Source organism: Neltuma alba, unplaced genomic scaffold, assembly GCF_004799145.2.
Source record: "Neltuma alba isolate B1F8T4 unplaced genomic scaffold, ASM479914v2 tig00007951_pilon, whole genome shotgun sequence".
In the NCBI taxonomy this organism is placed as follows: Eukaryota; Viridiplantae; Streptophyta; class Magnoliopsida; order Fabales; family Fabaceae; genus Neltuma; species Neltuma alba.
The window spans coordinates 31214-46833 of NW_021634911.1; the positions used below are offsets into that span (position 1 = coordinate 31214).

The window sequence follows — 15620 nt, forward strand, 5'->3', positions numbered from 1 at the left end:
AACCAGCAAGATATTGTTAAAAACTCACTCCATCTTAGGTATTAGTTGTGAGTACCTCTTCTAATAGAAATTAAAATCTCGGGTTGTCACGTGGTGATTAAATTTTATAATCATCTGTAACTTGTAAAATTTCATTGGGCATATTGTGTCGGCCCATGAAGAGGGATATGTCCAAGTGGGCTTTTTATGGGCCTAAACAACAGAAACATTGTGACACCCAAATACAATAATGGGTTGTGATTTAAAACTGAGTTAAGATTCCCCAACCGACCCAAAACACAAAAGACTCAGAGAATGTCTCTGCGTGTGTCTGTGTGTGTGGAAGTTTAGCCCAATGTTGTGCAGGGAAAAAAACGAAGAAAGAAAGTTTAGCCAAATGTTATAACTGAATATCCTTTTTTTCTTAATAAGAATAATTGAATATCCTTCTCAGTTCTCACCAACTGTTAAACGACATGTCACCTGAAATGATAAAAATAGATTTGGACTTTTTATAAGCAATTTATAGATGGTCGTGTCAAGAAAACGAGCCCCAAAAATGTAAGAGTAGGATTGATTCAGTAATTAAACTAAAAGAAAATTTGGAAAAAAAAATGCATAAACGAGTGGCAATATAAATGCTCCTTCTGGTCCTTTATGAAAATTCTTTTATAATTTATGAAAACTAGATAAAATGAGTTAAATATTAAATATTTTAACAAGTTTTCAAAATTACTATCCCCTTTAGTCCTAAATGTAGGAGATAATTGAGTCATTTGTTTTAATTCTAAATGTAATACCTCAATTCATTTTGTTTATCAAATCTATAATTTTTTGCAAATTATTATTATTGATTGTGCATATTAACAAAGGTTTTTATATGAAATATGTTTGATTGCAAATGATTAATGGTAGTATATCTTTTACAAATAAAGTAATTCAATTAATTCTTTTAATCTCCACGAATGAGTATTTTTTATGTTTTATGAAACAAAGTTCTTTTAACCTATTTATCTTTTATCGTGTAAAATCACTTTTTCACTGGTAATTCAAACCGTCTATAAGTAAGCGGAAGACAGGTAAAATGGAAAATCCATTATTTAAATTAAACCAAGAGTTAAAAAAAAAAAGGAGATAAGAATTTTTTAAGCAATTCATATTTCTTATCATTACTTTTTTTTAATATCAAAATTGGTAATAAAAAAAAAAGGAAAAGGAAAAGACATAATGGAGGGTGAGACTGCTATATATTGACATGTGAGTCTCACCCGTTTGATCTTCATTTCCTATCTCCAAACAGTTTCAGTTTCTCAACCTCCTTTTCTGTGTCTCTCAATCTCATTCCTCATTTTCTCTATTCTCTCTCATAATTTGACTTCTCAACATTATTTATTCCTATTCACTCATTTATAGCATCAAACTCTCTTTCTCTCTCCCTCTAGATCTCTCTCATTCATATATATATATATATATATAGTGAGTTTCACTAGCTTTGCTCAACAACCCATTATTTATTATCAGAATTGCCAGTACGTAGTAGTGTGTTGGTTTGTTTCAGTTCAGAAATGTGTGATGGCGGAATTCGCCATATCTGTGATATTTGTTTCTCTGCTATTTTCTCTCTCTTCTCTAACAGTAGAATCCGAAGGGAACATTAATAGCTGTGATTTGTTTGATGGGATTTGGGTGTACGATGAATCGTATCCTCTGTATGAATCATCGGACTGTGATTTCATAGAGAAACAGTTTGATTGTTCTAACAATGGTCGTCCTGATAACTTCTATCTTAAGTATAGTTGGCAACCCTCGGCCTGCAAATTACCAAGGTAAGTACATACATGCTGAATAATTTAGTTTTGTTGGTTAAAAGTTTTAAATATGTCATACTCTTCCTGAACTCAACGTACATTTTAATTAGAGAGTTAATTTTGGTTCTACATGAAATACTTATTTCACATATTCATCAATTTTTTCAAATTAATCTTATTAATATTTTCTCAATAATAACCAAGTAAGAGAGGGAAGAGGAAGATTAAGAAAGATACTTAAGGTGTTTAAAAAATATATATTAGCTAATTTTACTAACATTCTTAATCTATTCAAATTAGTTAATTAGATCTTACATTAAAAACTGGAAGTACTCTCCTCCATTCTCATTTTTAGGATTTAATGCAACACATAAACCAACGAATTAACGATGGAATTTGCAAAGTCCGTCAAAAAAGACCATCATTAATTAATTAGCAGTGAAATTTTGTCATTAAACTGAATTGATTATTCATGATGAAAATTCTATTTGCTGTTTTTTTTTTGTAGTATTTTGTAATGTAATTTTTTCTAGTTAAAGTACTTGTTTAATTGGTTAGTAAATAAGCAAGCTTTGGGTTTTTTTTTGGGGGGGGGTGTTTGAGCAGGTTCCATGGTGAAGATTTCTTGGAGAGAATGAGAGGGAAAAGTATAATGTTTGTGGGAGATTCTCTGAGTTTGAACCAATGGCAGTCACTCGCTTGCATGCTTCATAAATCTGTTCCTCAATCTCAGTACACCAACGATAGGACCGGGCTTCTCTCCACCTTCATTTTCCCGGTTAGATCTTTTTCTCTTTTCATACCTCAAATTCAGTTACTCTATTCTGTCCTAAACGTAAAAACTAGTTTATTTTGATTATAAATGTAAGACATTAATTTGCATTAATTTATGATTTTCTTTCTAAACTATCCCCATTTTTGCATATATTAATTAAAGGGAATTTGTATCAATAAAGTAATTCTCAATATAAATAATTAAAATGGTAATCTAAAAAATCAGCGCGTAATATTTATTTTTACAAATAATTAATTTAACTAATTTTATTGATCTCTGAACTCCTACACTTATGATTATAAGGAGTATTTCAGATGTAATCACTAAGTGATAGGTAACACAAAAGATAGAATCTCGTGCTTTAAGTTGAAGTGTCTGTATATGATTCCTCGGTTTTAACTAATATTACTTCCTAACTACTTGTCTATTTATTATGTTGATTAATCATGTATAGGAAGAAAATTAAGGATCTAAATCACGTGGCGAAAATAAAAAACATGATAAATAATTAGCCAAGAAATATTATGCTAATTTTATACTAATTATCTAAGAAATATTATGCTACTTTTATATTACCTCGGTCCTTAAACAACACCTTATTTAACTTTTATTTGATCCTAAATATAAAATCCAAATCCATTTTGTCTCTCATATTGATATATATTTTTTCGAAGATAATTTTTTTAATCATAGTAGTTCTAAACAATACATTTGATTAGTAACGATATTTTAGAAAAAACAACACCTATTTATTGCATATAACTAATTAACTTATTTTATTAATCTACTCAAATTAATCAACTAATCTTATATTTAGGACCGAAAGTAGTATAAGAACATTATGGTTATATAATAGTCATTAATATTATTGTCAAATTCGTGAGTTGAGTCTCTGAGTTTATGTTTTTACGTTTTTATATTTTTAATGTTAGTTCTTATAAATGATAAATATCTTAAATCGTGATAATTATAACGGTTTTTATTTCGAGTTCATTTAATTACCGTTTTACGTTTTAACTTATAAAATTGTGTCAATCACTTTTAACTCATGTTAAATTTTTTAATTTAATTATGTTTAGTGATTTTATATATGATTTTTATAGAAATTTCTTTGTTGAATATGATAAATTACGAATACTGATAGATATAATTTCAATTATTTAAATTTAAAATATATTTAAATAAAATTGTTCTCATTTTTTGTACATTAATTATTTGATGATATACTTTTAATATCAGTTTATTAATAAAAGTAAACTCTTACGAGTTTATAATTCGAGTTTACATCATTATCACGAGTTTGTTTAAATTCGTGAGTTTGACAATCTTAGTCATTAATTATTAATCCTTATCATAAAAAAAGTAATCTTAAATTAGTTAGTTATCTCCTACCTAACAGAAGGAACTCATTTAGCAATCGCATTTATAGAGGATCAATCACGCAACCTCAGGGTTCAGTGTCGATTGAGTCAAATAGCTTTTAACTATCAGAATAAGCCACATGCATGAATTACTTTAATCAATTTTAACTTTATTTAACTCAATAAAAATTAGACCAACGATTATTCCTCCATAATCTTGGCATTTTCTATAGGGTTAATTTATCAGCATATATATATGAATGCTAATCATTTTCAAATTAGAGAGCTTGCATTGTCTCAATTCTTATGATTTATTCTCTGGTCAAATATTTTTTAATTTTGCATTAAAATAACTCCGGGATAATATGTACGAATAAATTGCAGGAGTATGATGTGAAGGTGGTGATGAGTCGCAATGTGTTTCTGGTGGATGTGGTGATGAAAATGGTGGTCGGTACTGAAACTGGATTCCATAGAAGCAGGCCAATTCTGGAAACAGTTCGATGTTTTGATCTTCGATTCTTGGCATTGGTGGCTTCATGCTGGTAGAAGGCAACCGTACGTTTATCTGTCTATCTTATCTGCTCCTTCATTTCAATTTCTTTTATATAAGCCTTTTTTGTTTTTTAGATTTTTTTAAAAATATATTTTGCTTCCGCAAACTAAATAACATTTTAACCACTTAAACAATTAAATCTAATTACTGAATTTTTTGGGAGAGATTTTAAAATTTCAAAAACATTAACTAACTTTAACTCAATTTCTTAATTTATGCAAAATTGTTCATAAGTGATACTATTTATATACAAAACCCAAAGTAATTTGTTAGGCCTGGTTGTTATATTTGCATGGTGCTGCCTCTGATCATAGTTATAAGATCTCATTTATAGTCTACAAATGAGGTTATAAAAGACCGGAGGTAGTACTAGTAGTATATAATAGTAGGTTCTTAAATGAAGAGTTAACATTTGATTAAAAATATGTTTTAAAAAAGATTTAAGGATAGATTTATTACACCTTATGTATAGTCGTGAAAATGTATTTTTATAGAGGCCGGATATATTTTTTGTATTAATGAATGGATAAAAAATTAAGGATAGAGAATGCAATTAATTCTTCTTTTATTAAGTCTATTATAAAGACAAAATTATGTTGTCAATACGGTCTTTGTATTATTTATTTGCGCAAAAAACAATTAATTAAATTTTAATTTTAATGCAAATTGTGTTTTTGTAGATGGGATTATATTCAAGAGGGAAATCAAACAGTGAAAGACATGGATCGTTTAGTAGCGTATGAGAAAGCATTGAAGACATGGGCCAACTGGGTTGACAACAACGTTGATCCTTCCAAAACAGGTTTTCTTTCAAGGTGTTTCCCCAGATCATATGAAGTAAGTGTAATTATGTGTGTGTATATATACACACACACATATTTCTATCTCACAAATTATCAACCAAATTATTATTTAATAATAATTAAAAATTATTGTATAATTTTAGTGGAAAGGATTGGGGAGCAGAAGGAACAAAGACATGTGTGGGAGAAGAGAGGCCAGTGAAAGGCGAGACAAATGGAGGGGGATCACACCCAGCAGAGTTGGTAGTAGAGAAGGTTCTAGAAGAAATGTCAAACCGTAATTTAGTTTATCTTCTCAAAATCACCAATCTCTCTCAACTCCGGAAGGACGGCCACCCGTCAATCTACGGCTATGGCGCCGCCGAGGAATGATTGTACCCACTGGTGCCTCCCCGGTGTTTCTGATACTTGGAACCAACTCCTATATGCTGCTCTAATCAAACAAGATTAATCACCAAAAACATAAATAAATTCAAGCATATGAATTCATTAAATGTCAATTGATTTGTGTTATGATAGAGTTTCCAACTCTAAACAAAGCGGATCTTATCCTACATGCTGTTGTCTTTTAATTTAAGATTAATATTATTTGACATTTTGTTTCATTTAAGACAAAAAGAAATAAGATGTGATTTAAATTAATAAGATCTAGAAGCCAAAAAAAAAATTAATAAGATCTAAATTATTTCAATTAAATTTGGATATAGTGTCATAGATATCGTAGCTAGAGATATTTTCCCTAGACTTTTTATGGTTTGTGCTCCAATATTTTAGATCAAATTCATGTTCCGCTAACGATTTAATATGAAAGTTGAAGTTTCTCAAATTATTTTTGAAAGCATATTATTTTGCGCTCAATTTAATTTTTATAGACACGTACAAAGTTTTTTTTTATCGAGTTATTTGAATTTTTCTTCCCCATTTATTAAATGATGCATAATTGTAGAAGAGAACTACAAATGCTTTAGAATGATAATTTTATTTGGCAAAAAATTGATTACGAGACTATTGAGAGATTTGTTTTAGTTTCTACGTCTCATTTTAATTTCTTGCAAGGCAGAAACTTTCTAAATTAAAGTGGTTCTCTTAGTTTTGAACAAAAATTAGTGTTACAATTACTTGTTCTACAAAACACAATCTCTCATCTTAATCAGTCATTAGATAAAGCAGTTGGAGACTATTATCAATCATCTCACTTGAAAGCTACGCAACAATATGAATATGTGTGGAAGAGAAAATTGGAAAAATAAAGATGTAGGTCTTGATTATTTTTTAAGGACCCATATTGTCAGAAATTATACCCATTTTTCTCTTTTTATTTTTCTTTGCATTTTACTTGAAACGTACAGCAAGAGATTAAAATCCCTTCAATAACTTTGGCCCAAGAAAATGTCTTCATCAAATTCAGTAATTAACTATAAAAAAAAAAGTAAAAAAGAGAAGGAAAGATATGAATAAGGCTGAAAATTAATATGAAAAAAAGGTAAGTAGATTGAAACTATATTTTTAATTTTTGGGGAAATCACCAAAAAAAATACTGAAAATTGAAAAATTGTATATAGGGACTCATTCACAAAAATTGATAATTATCAATTATTGTCAAAACCAATGCTAACATTGTAATGGGACCCTATTTATAATTTTTCTATTTTCAAGGTATTTTTTTAGTTTTTCTTTATTTTTCCCTCTCATTTAATTATATGAAAAATAATTTCTTTTTTATTATGTCAAGAGAATATCTAAGTCCTAAATTCTCCTAATATCTTATTATTCCTTTCTTATCATTTAAACCAGCTTGAGTGATTATCAAGCCTATCTTATTGTGTCACTCTCATACATGGGAACTCCGCTTCTTCTATGAGGAAAGAATAACAATTAAGGATCTCGTCATAATATAAAAAGATTGATTTCCTTACTGGTCCTTAATTTTCGTTCTCCCTTTTATGTATGGGATACACATACATTACTCCTTCTATTATAAATATAGGACCCCTTCCCATTCCTGAATATAAAATGTTTTCCATAATATGATAAAAATATTTATTAGTCATTGTTAAATATATCCCCATTCGATTGTGTAAAAGCTGAGAAAATAAAGTCTGCACATCATTCTACTTTTTTTTAATAAAATAACTAAGTGTATGTTTATGAAAAGAGCATGATTTTTCAAGATAAAAGCGCACAATTTACACAAAATTTCAGTCTAGTCTCTTGGTTTTATAAAATACATTTTTAATCAAACTTAAAATTGTTTTTCCATCTATTTTATTAATGAAACTAATGGTGTTAAAGGTTATAAGATTGAAAATGTACTTTATGAAAATTATATGGGATCAAATTAAAATTTTATTTAAAGTTAAAAGATCAAATGCAGTTTTAATGTATGAATAAAAATCAAAGTTAAAAGCTGTTAATTACTTTCAATTAATTTTCTTAATAGCCATTCAACTGAAAGGTTCTATAATATATATATTATAAAGATGAGAGGACATATTCACTCATTTATAGCATTAAATTCACCAGTAGCATTCAATACACACAAAAATAAAAAATTAACACCAATTGGTCATTGGTGCTCTTAACTTCAACTCATAAAATTGGATCTCCTGTGGCTTCTCACAAGTGAAAGAGAGAGATAAAAGTAGGAATACACAGATCCACTTGTCAGTATGAATCTCATGTGGATCTCACTCTATGTCTGTCTTTATCCAAATTCATTAATAATAATAGCAACATCTAAACACAAAAAAAAATTAATATTCTCTTTCTTCTCTCTCTCTCTATATATATACACATGTATATTGCGAGCTTCACTAGTTTTATATATTCACCGACCCATTACCATATATCATCAGTTACCAACTTCTCTCTCCATTTCTCTTCATCTTTTCTTTCTGCGGTGTGTAATGGCGGATTTTGCCATATCTATGAAAATTATTGTTTCTCTGTTATTTTCTCTGTTCATCATTTCTCAAACAGTTCACGGGAAGAGACAGTGTGATTTGTTTGATGGGATTTGGGTGTACGATGAATCGTATCCTCTATATGAATCATCGGACTGTGATTTTATAGAAAAACAGTTCGATTGTTCCAAGAATGGCCGTCCTGATAAGTTTTATCTCAAGTATAACTGGCACCCAAATTGCAGTATGCCAAGGTACACAATGTTGTTTAATTTACTTGTTTATTTGTTTTTTTATTTTAAATGATTTCTTTCGGTGACTTAGTCAAATGAAATTTACGTTATATGTATAAAAAGATAGTAACTGTTGTTTGCTTCCAACAGTTAAAACTACCATAAGTGATGATAGTGCTTCATAAAATATTGTTAATTCTTTTTAGATCTGTGTGGGTTTTGTTCCATTTGAGTTGTCGAAGCACTATTTTTCCTGTTTTTCTTTCTTCCTTTGTTATTTTTATTTTTAAGAAGTATGCTTGAAATTGTATTACATTGTGAGGACTAGATTTATTAATTAGCAGCTTGATTTGAATTAGAAAATTATTTCATAGTTGAATTAGGTTGAATCGGAGTTGAGCTAATATTGAATTGAAACTTGGAATTAGGCGAGAAAGCAAAATGGTTTTCAAAAAACTAGACGAGTTTTAGGTTAAAAAAAAAAAAAACATTAAAAAAAATTTGACCTTCTCCAAAATGCCTATTATATTTTTAGATTATTTGTAGACATATGATGTTTCATTGAAAATTTCATATATTGTGATGTTGTTATGCTAATAGTTAGATTTATTATAGATTTATTTCTTCCATGTCATCAGTTCAATCGCTGGTCGATTAGCTATAATGAAAAATATGACCTGTTAGCCCTTCCAAAATTTGATATCTGATTTATTTTTAAAAATATTTCCGGGCCAATTATTTTTATAACACTGACATATACTACCATAATACCTCCGGTCCTTAATATAGGACCAATTGTTGAGTAGTTTTTGTTCTAAATATAAGACCCATTCTCATATTTATCAATTTTCTTAAATTACCCCTATGGATACTCCCTCAACATAATCAAGTAGAAGAGGAAGAGGGGTATTAAAAAATGATTATGGTATTTTAGAAAAAACATGTCACATTTCTTATAATTACTTACCTAACTTCCTTAATCTAATCAAATTAGTTAAATGGGTCTTATATTAAGGACCGGAGGAGTATTAATATTCCAACTCTCATTTTCAAAAATAAGAACATTGAAATTTACGGTTTAAGTTGATTGTGGACCATTTTTATCTCTATTTTATCAAACTACCACTATTTTATATAAGATGCTGCATAATTGAATGAGACATCTGACTTAAGTCTTTCAATATCTTGGGGTCCACTTGTTAGTTAAATTTAGTAAATTAAATCTTGCAAGAAATGAATTTGTATCACAAAAAAAGAGAGGCTTTACTTGTCGTTGAAGACACCTAAAGGGACTAACCAACTCAATCATAAAAGAATAATTAATAGAAAAAAGAAGAAAACTCTGTATTGGTTTTGTCTATCCCTTTATCCATGAAATTTTTAATCTCTTGGATATAACTGAAATAAAGACTGCAATAAAAGATTTTATTATAATTAAAAAACATGTAATAAATAATATTCATCAAAACTGATTTGTAACAAGAATGCTTCATGTTGTGCCATAAGAAAACCTTTTAGATAAAATGACAATGAGGTTATTTTCTTAATAGCCAAATACATTAATTTTGTTCCTTTTACACAATTGAAATAAAGAATTAATTTTTCTCTAATATCTCACCAAGTTCTAAGTACCAACCTATGTGTTATGTGTAGTTATATATAATATGTTGCGAGGTTGCTTTCATGAGTTTTGTCCTGAAATAGAGAGCACATGGCAACGTATGAATTGGGTTCTTTGTTGTCTATTAACAATAATTTATACCATCGGGTTCCTACATATGCCCTGGACACATCTAAACTGTTGATATTAAATTTGAATTAGTACATACTTTTTATATCTGGCTATCTTAAATTTTTATCCTTCATAAGTCATACTTCTAAATTATTTTTTTATTCCATATTTTTCTTTTTTAAAATAAACATACTTTTACAAAAAAGTTGTATAACACTCGGTGTGTCTGCAGGTTAAATCTAGATGGTATAAATATGATGTTTACTACCCCAAAGCAGTAAGAAAAGTCCCAATAATGAACACAATTGCATGTTGAGAATGGCTTAGTTAACAAATTAAGCTCCATAATTAATTACCTGAGCTGATAATAATTAAAGTCTGAATGTTATGTTTAATTAATTATTAATTAAGCAGGTTCAATGGTGAAGATTTCTTGGAGAGAATGAGAGGCAAAAGTATAATGTTTGTGGGGGATTCTCTGAGTTTGAACCAATGGCAATCGCTCACTTGCATGCTTCATAAATCTGTGCCTCAATCTCAATACACCAATGTCAGGACTGGACTTCTCTCCACCTTCACTTTCTTGGTTAGATCTCTTTCCCTTTTCTTATCTCAATCAAATATTGGTTCACAACTACTTCTCAATGTGTGTGATATTATAAATGCATTCGGTGTAGAAATTTTTTTTTTATATCGAATCTAAAACCGGTGTGAAAAGTTCAAATGCAAAACCAGTACATAGAAAACCTTTTTAATAAAAGGCCTTTGTACGGGAGTCCATTTTAATCACAAGTTTATATTTAATTAATATGCTATCGGAAGAGCTACTTGAAAGAGAAGCCTTATAAGATCTTGGATTTCTCAACCCTAGTAGTTAGTTCTTGGGATGTGATTCTCTTAAAGACTTGCGCTTGCTACACAATATATCTTGAATACACGAGAGTATGTATTTTGTATGTATTTGATACTATCTATGATATTACTAAAATGTTATAAATTCGATTGAGGGCAGTTTTTTGAATGAGATTTTTTATCCATAAAGTTTGAAACAGAGACCCTATTTAAAGAATTTGAGTCTTTTTCACTCAATCCAACCATCGTTGGTTTATATATACCCAAGTAAATGTATATATACTAACTTAATTTTTAGCTAGTACAATAGCCAATCAAGTAGGATTTTATAACATATCTTGTAATTAATTTTAATTGTGTAGGAGGATTGAGATATTGAGCTTAAGGGAGTTGAATATTGTTGATGCTAATTAAAAATATAGATATTATTAGAAAAGTATTGGTCAGGAGTCCAAATCACAACTAGTTAGGTAGGCATAAAAGCAGAAGAAGAAACAGATTACCTTTTCCCCCTTTAAATACTCGACCAAAGGGACAAAGAGTTTAAAAAAAAGTCCGTTAATTATTGATTAATTAGCATAACTACTAATCATTGCTTAAATATTAGATATTGTTATTATGTCATTGAATAGAGTCTGGTATCATCACCATTATCATCATTATACTACTCTGGTCCTAAATATAAGACTTTTTTTGTAGTGTACTTACACTACAAAAGAGGTTTTATTTAGGGTCGGAGGAGTATTTTGTATGTATTTGATAATATCATATGATATTAGTAAAATCTTATTAACTTCGGTTGAGAGTAGTATTTTGAATGAGATTTTTTATCTACAATGTTTAAAACAGATACCCTATTTAAAAGAATTTGAGTCTTCTTCACTCAATCCAACCATCGTTGGTTTATATATACACAAGTAAACGTATATCTACTTACTTATTTTTAGGTAATACAATATCCAATCAAGTAGGATTTTATAACATGGCTTGTAATTAATTTTAATTGTGTAGGAGAATTGAGATTAGAATTGGATTAGAAGTTTCATGGATGCATTATTGGACACGCAGTTTGTGATTGAGATGGCTCATCAGAATCCTCTTTAGTGACTATTCCAGTCTGGTGGGGCCTATATGTCAAGTAATTAACGTTATATATGTCGGTTTTGTAATACACACACACACACACACATTTATGTATAGGTGCTCGTTGATATTTGGATCTGGGTCACGAGTAACACAGTGAACTTATTACGCCTAAACTTCATAATTAGAGCCAACAACAAATTATATAAAATTTATCCTTTTGTTGCTTTTGAAGTTACCGGTAGACATTAAAAACTCGGGGTTACAAATAGGATTAAATTTAGGATTTTTCATTTATAAGGGAGCTTTCGTGTCATTAAGTTATGGGATGATTGACCTTGGGATTTGATGATTTTAAGTTGCATTGATTAAATTTTTACAGTGTGATGGGTTAATAAAATGCAGGAGTATAATGTGAAGGTGATGATGAGTCGCAACGTATTTCTGGTGGACCTGGTTGAGGAAAGTATTGGTCGAGTATTGAAACTGGATTCCATTGAATCTGGCAATAAAGATTGGAAAGGCATTGATGTTTTGATTTTCGATTCTTGGCATTGGTGGCTTCATACCGGAAGGAAGCAGCCGTAAGTCTATACAAAACCCTATTTCTACGAAGCTCGATACCCTTTTCAAACCCCATAAATGAAAAGGAAAAATATTAAGATCGGACAATGTTTGAATATAACCTGATCGTACCAAATACCAGATATAGTCACATATAACAAAGAGATGATCTCTTCCTTTATTTTATTTTATTTTTGTTTTTTTTGGCTATGTTGGCTTGTGTAATTATAAATTGTTAATTACTTTTTAACTGTAATTTGTGTCATATATGTGTGTATGTGTGTGTGAAGGTGGGATTTCATTCAAGAGGGGAATAAAACGTACAAGGATATGGATCGGTTGGTGGCATATGAGAAGGCATTGAAAACATGGACCAATTGGGTCGACAGCAACGTTGATCCTTCAAAAACTAAGGTTTTCTTTCAAGGCGTGTCTCCAGATCATATGGAGTAAGCAAGTAGTTATATACTTATTCGGTTCCTTAATATAAGACCCACTTTGTAGTACAAATTGTATTATAAAATGGGTCTTATATAAGAACGGGATGAATATATATGTTTTCTCCTGATCATTATGCATGTTGTTATGCATCAATCAATTCATTTAATTTACCATTGAATGAGCCTCTGCTAGACTTCGTTAAAAATATAAGAACAATTATTCGGTTTGAGATTACAGGCGAAACCGCTAATTCTTATACAAGAAAGCTAACTTTCATGCCATTAAATAATAAGGACATTTATTTTTGTGATACTACCTTCTATCTTAGTATAAGAGCTAGTTAACTAATTTGAATAGATTAAGAAAATTAGTTAAGTTAGTAATTATAATAAATAAGTATTGTTTTTTTTAAAATATTCTTGCTAATCAAGTGTATTAGCTAGAGCTACCATTATTATAAGGATTATCTCGAGAAAAAATGGATAAATATGAGAAATAAAGTGGATTGAGATCTTATAATTAGATAAAAAAATTAAACTAATTAATATGAGAGACAAAGTGGATTGAGATCTTATAATTAGAATAAAAAAATTAAACTAATTATTATATTAATTACATTCTATGCATGCATTTTACATTTAGCACGATCAACACTTTAGAATTTTTTAACAAAAAAGAAAAAAAAAAATTAAAGAGGGGTCCCTTGATTATGGCCCAATAAAAATTATGGGCCTCTTTTTGCATGTACATGTGGGTGCATATATATTCCGTTTGCGAAATAATGACATTCACACACACACAACTTTACCAGGTTCGATTTCTTAAATTATTTTTGTCTAAAGTGAAAGGGATATAACCATACCTGTGGGCCCCGCTTTTATGAGATTCACTAGGTAAAAAAGTGAGAGGCCTATTATTATGCTGCGTTTATGTCTCTCTTTTTTGCTTAATTACATTATGATAACGTTGTAATTGAATTTTAGCGGAAAGGAATGGGGAGAAGTAAGAGCAAAGTCATGTGCAAATGAAGAGAGGCCACTGGAAGGACACAAGAAGTATCCAGGAGGAAGCCACCCAACAGAGTTAGTGGTAGAGAGAGTTCTGAAAGAAATGTCAAACCCTAATTTAGTTTATCTGCTCAACATCACCACTTTCTCTCAGCTCCGAAAAGACGGCCACCCTTCCGTCTACGGCCACGGTGGCCACCGTGGCATGGACTGTACCCACTGGTGCCTCCCCGGTGTTCCTGATACTTGGAATCAACTCTTGTATGCTGCCCTCGTCTACCAAAATTATCATTATTTAATATAATTCATTCATATTTCTATCTATATATCAAAAGAAATTTTTACATATATATATTTCTGATTGTATTTTTCTCCTTTTTTTTAAATTTTCTTCATTGAATTCGTGTGTTTGTTCGACTTAATTCTGAAGGTGAAATTGCTCGACTTTAATTTTCTTATTTTCTCTCTGAATAATCACTTTCTCATCAAATTAATGTTATTGCCTTTTTAATTTAGTCTTCTAATCAAAATAATCCCTTGAAAGAGAGAATGCATAAATTGTTGATGCTTCGTAAAAGAATAATTTCAATCGGAACAAATGTTGAGATTAAATTGCGACGTTTTCTCACAAATGCTTTAATTTGATTTGCTTATTTTTATAAATTATTTCTTCATTTTTATAATTAGCGGACATATATTCCATGACGTAGACATCTCAGAAGTCAGTTTCAATGCTTTCTTAAATAAATCCAAAACCTTTTTACCTTTATCAAAATGTGAACGGGATAACTTATCTGATGATCACCGTAAAACTCTGAATAATAGTACATAATTTTCTTTTATTTATTGCATCATAATACCATAGATCCAAAAAACAAGTTTAACAAAACCCAGAAAAAGCCCCAAAAAAAAAAAAAAAAACTGGATGCTTTTTTTTTTCTTTCCCTTTTTAACCTTTTCCTTTCCCAATGATTCTACAGAGCACGCACTTTTGGATCAACCAGTAGAGAAGGAGGAGAATTATGAAGAGACTCATCGCAATACCCTTCAAGTATATCACCTTCTTCATTGGTAAACCCTAGAGAGCTCATAATATTAGGCCAGCAATCTTGCCCTAACACCTTCTTAATGGCTTGGCAGCATCCATGCCCTAAGTACGTCTCACCACTGAGGAAGAACGTTATAACCTCCCCACTACAAGCTTGCAGCTCAAACAGTGAGTCCCAACAGGTCGACGGCCCGGCCTCCAGCTTCAGCCGTGCGGCAAGGCTAGCCGCTGGGGAGGCAGCCGACGGATCCAAGAGTGTTCGGGCCTCGACCATTGCTGATGTTATGATAAGAGCAATGAGGATGAAGAAGCTGTTGGTGGAAGCGGCCATTGGAGAAATTGAAGTATGTGAGAAGGAATTGAAGGTGTGTGTGTGGTGGATGGTTCTGTGAAAACCAGCTAGCGAGGTTTGGGGCTTATATGTAGCGGACGATAATGAATATAATTAATTACAGTTACTTAAGATAGAAGAAGA

General features: G+C 30.3%; 2 protein-coding genes and 1 pseudogene across 2 annotated transcripts; 2 read left to right on the forward strand and 1 right to left on the reverse strand.

Annotated features, from left to right (window-relative positions):
• The first annotated feature begins 1514 nt into the window (after positions 1 to 1514).
• LOC114753484 (protein trichome birefringence-like 43) lies at positions 1515 to 5838 on the forward strand (annotated as a pseudogene).
• A 2343-nt stretch (positions 5839 to 8181) lies between these two features.
• Positions 8182 to 14531, forward strand: LOC114753487 (protein trichome birefringence-like 43). The gene is made up of 5 exons (XM_028942166.1): positions 8182 to 8439; positions 10565 to 10736; positions 12491 to 12669; positions 12940 to 13098; positions 14074 to 14531. The coding sequence occupies exons 1-5, from the start codon at positions 8189 to 8191 to the stop codon at positions 14399 to 14401; spliced, it is 1089 nt and encodes a 362-aa protein (XP_028797999.1). The 5' UTR covers positions 8182 to 8188; the 3' UTR covers positions 14402 to 14531.
• A 540-nt stretch (positions 14532 to 15071) lies between these two features.
• On the reverse strand, positions 15072 to 15419 carry LOC114753486 (egg cell-secreted protein 1.1-like). The gene has a single exon (XM_028942165.1). The coding sequence runs from the start codon at positions 15417 to 15419 to the stop codon at positions 15072 to 15074; it is 348 nt and encodes a 115-aa protein (XP_028797998.1).
• Between the last annotated feature and the right edge of the window lie 201 nt (positions 15420 to 15620).

Coding starts and splice junctions, on each gene's coding strand:
- LOC114753487 (XM_028942166.1), top strand. CDS start 8,189: ATGGCGGATTTTGCCATATCTATGAAAATTATTGTTTCTCTGTTATTT. Junction 8,440..10,564: donor CCAAATTGCAGTATGCCAAG/GTACACAATGTT, acceptor TTAATTAAGCAG/GTTCAATGGTGAAGATTTCT. Junction 12,670..12,939: donor CATACCGGAAGGAAGCAGCC/GTAAGTCTATAC, acceptor GTGTGTGTGAAG/GTGGGATTTCATTCAAGAGG.
- LOC114753486 (XM_028942165.1), bottom strand. CDS start 15,419: ATGGTCGAGGCCCGAACACTCTTGGATCCGTCGGCTGCCTCCCCAGCG.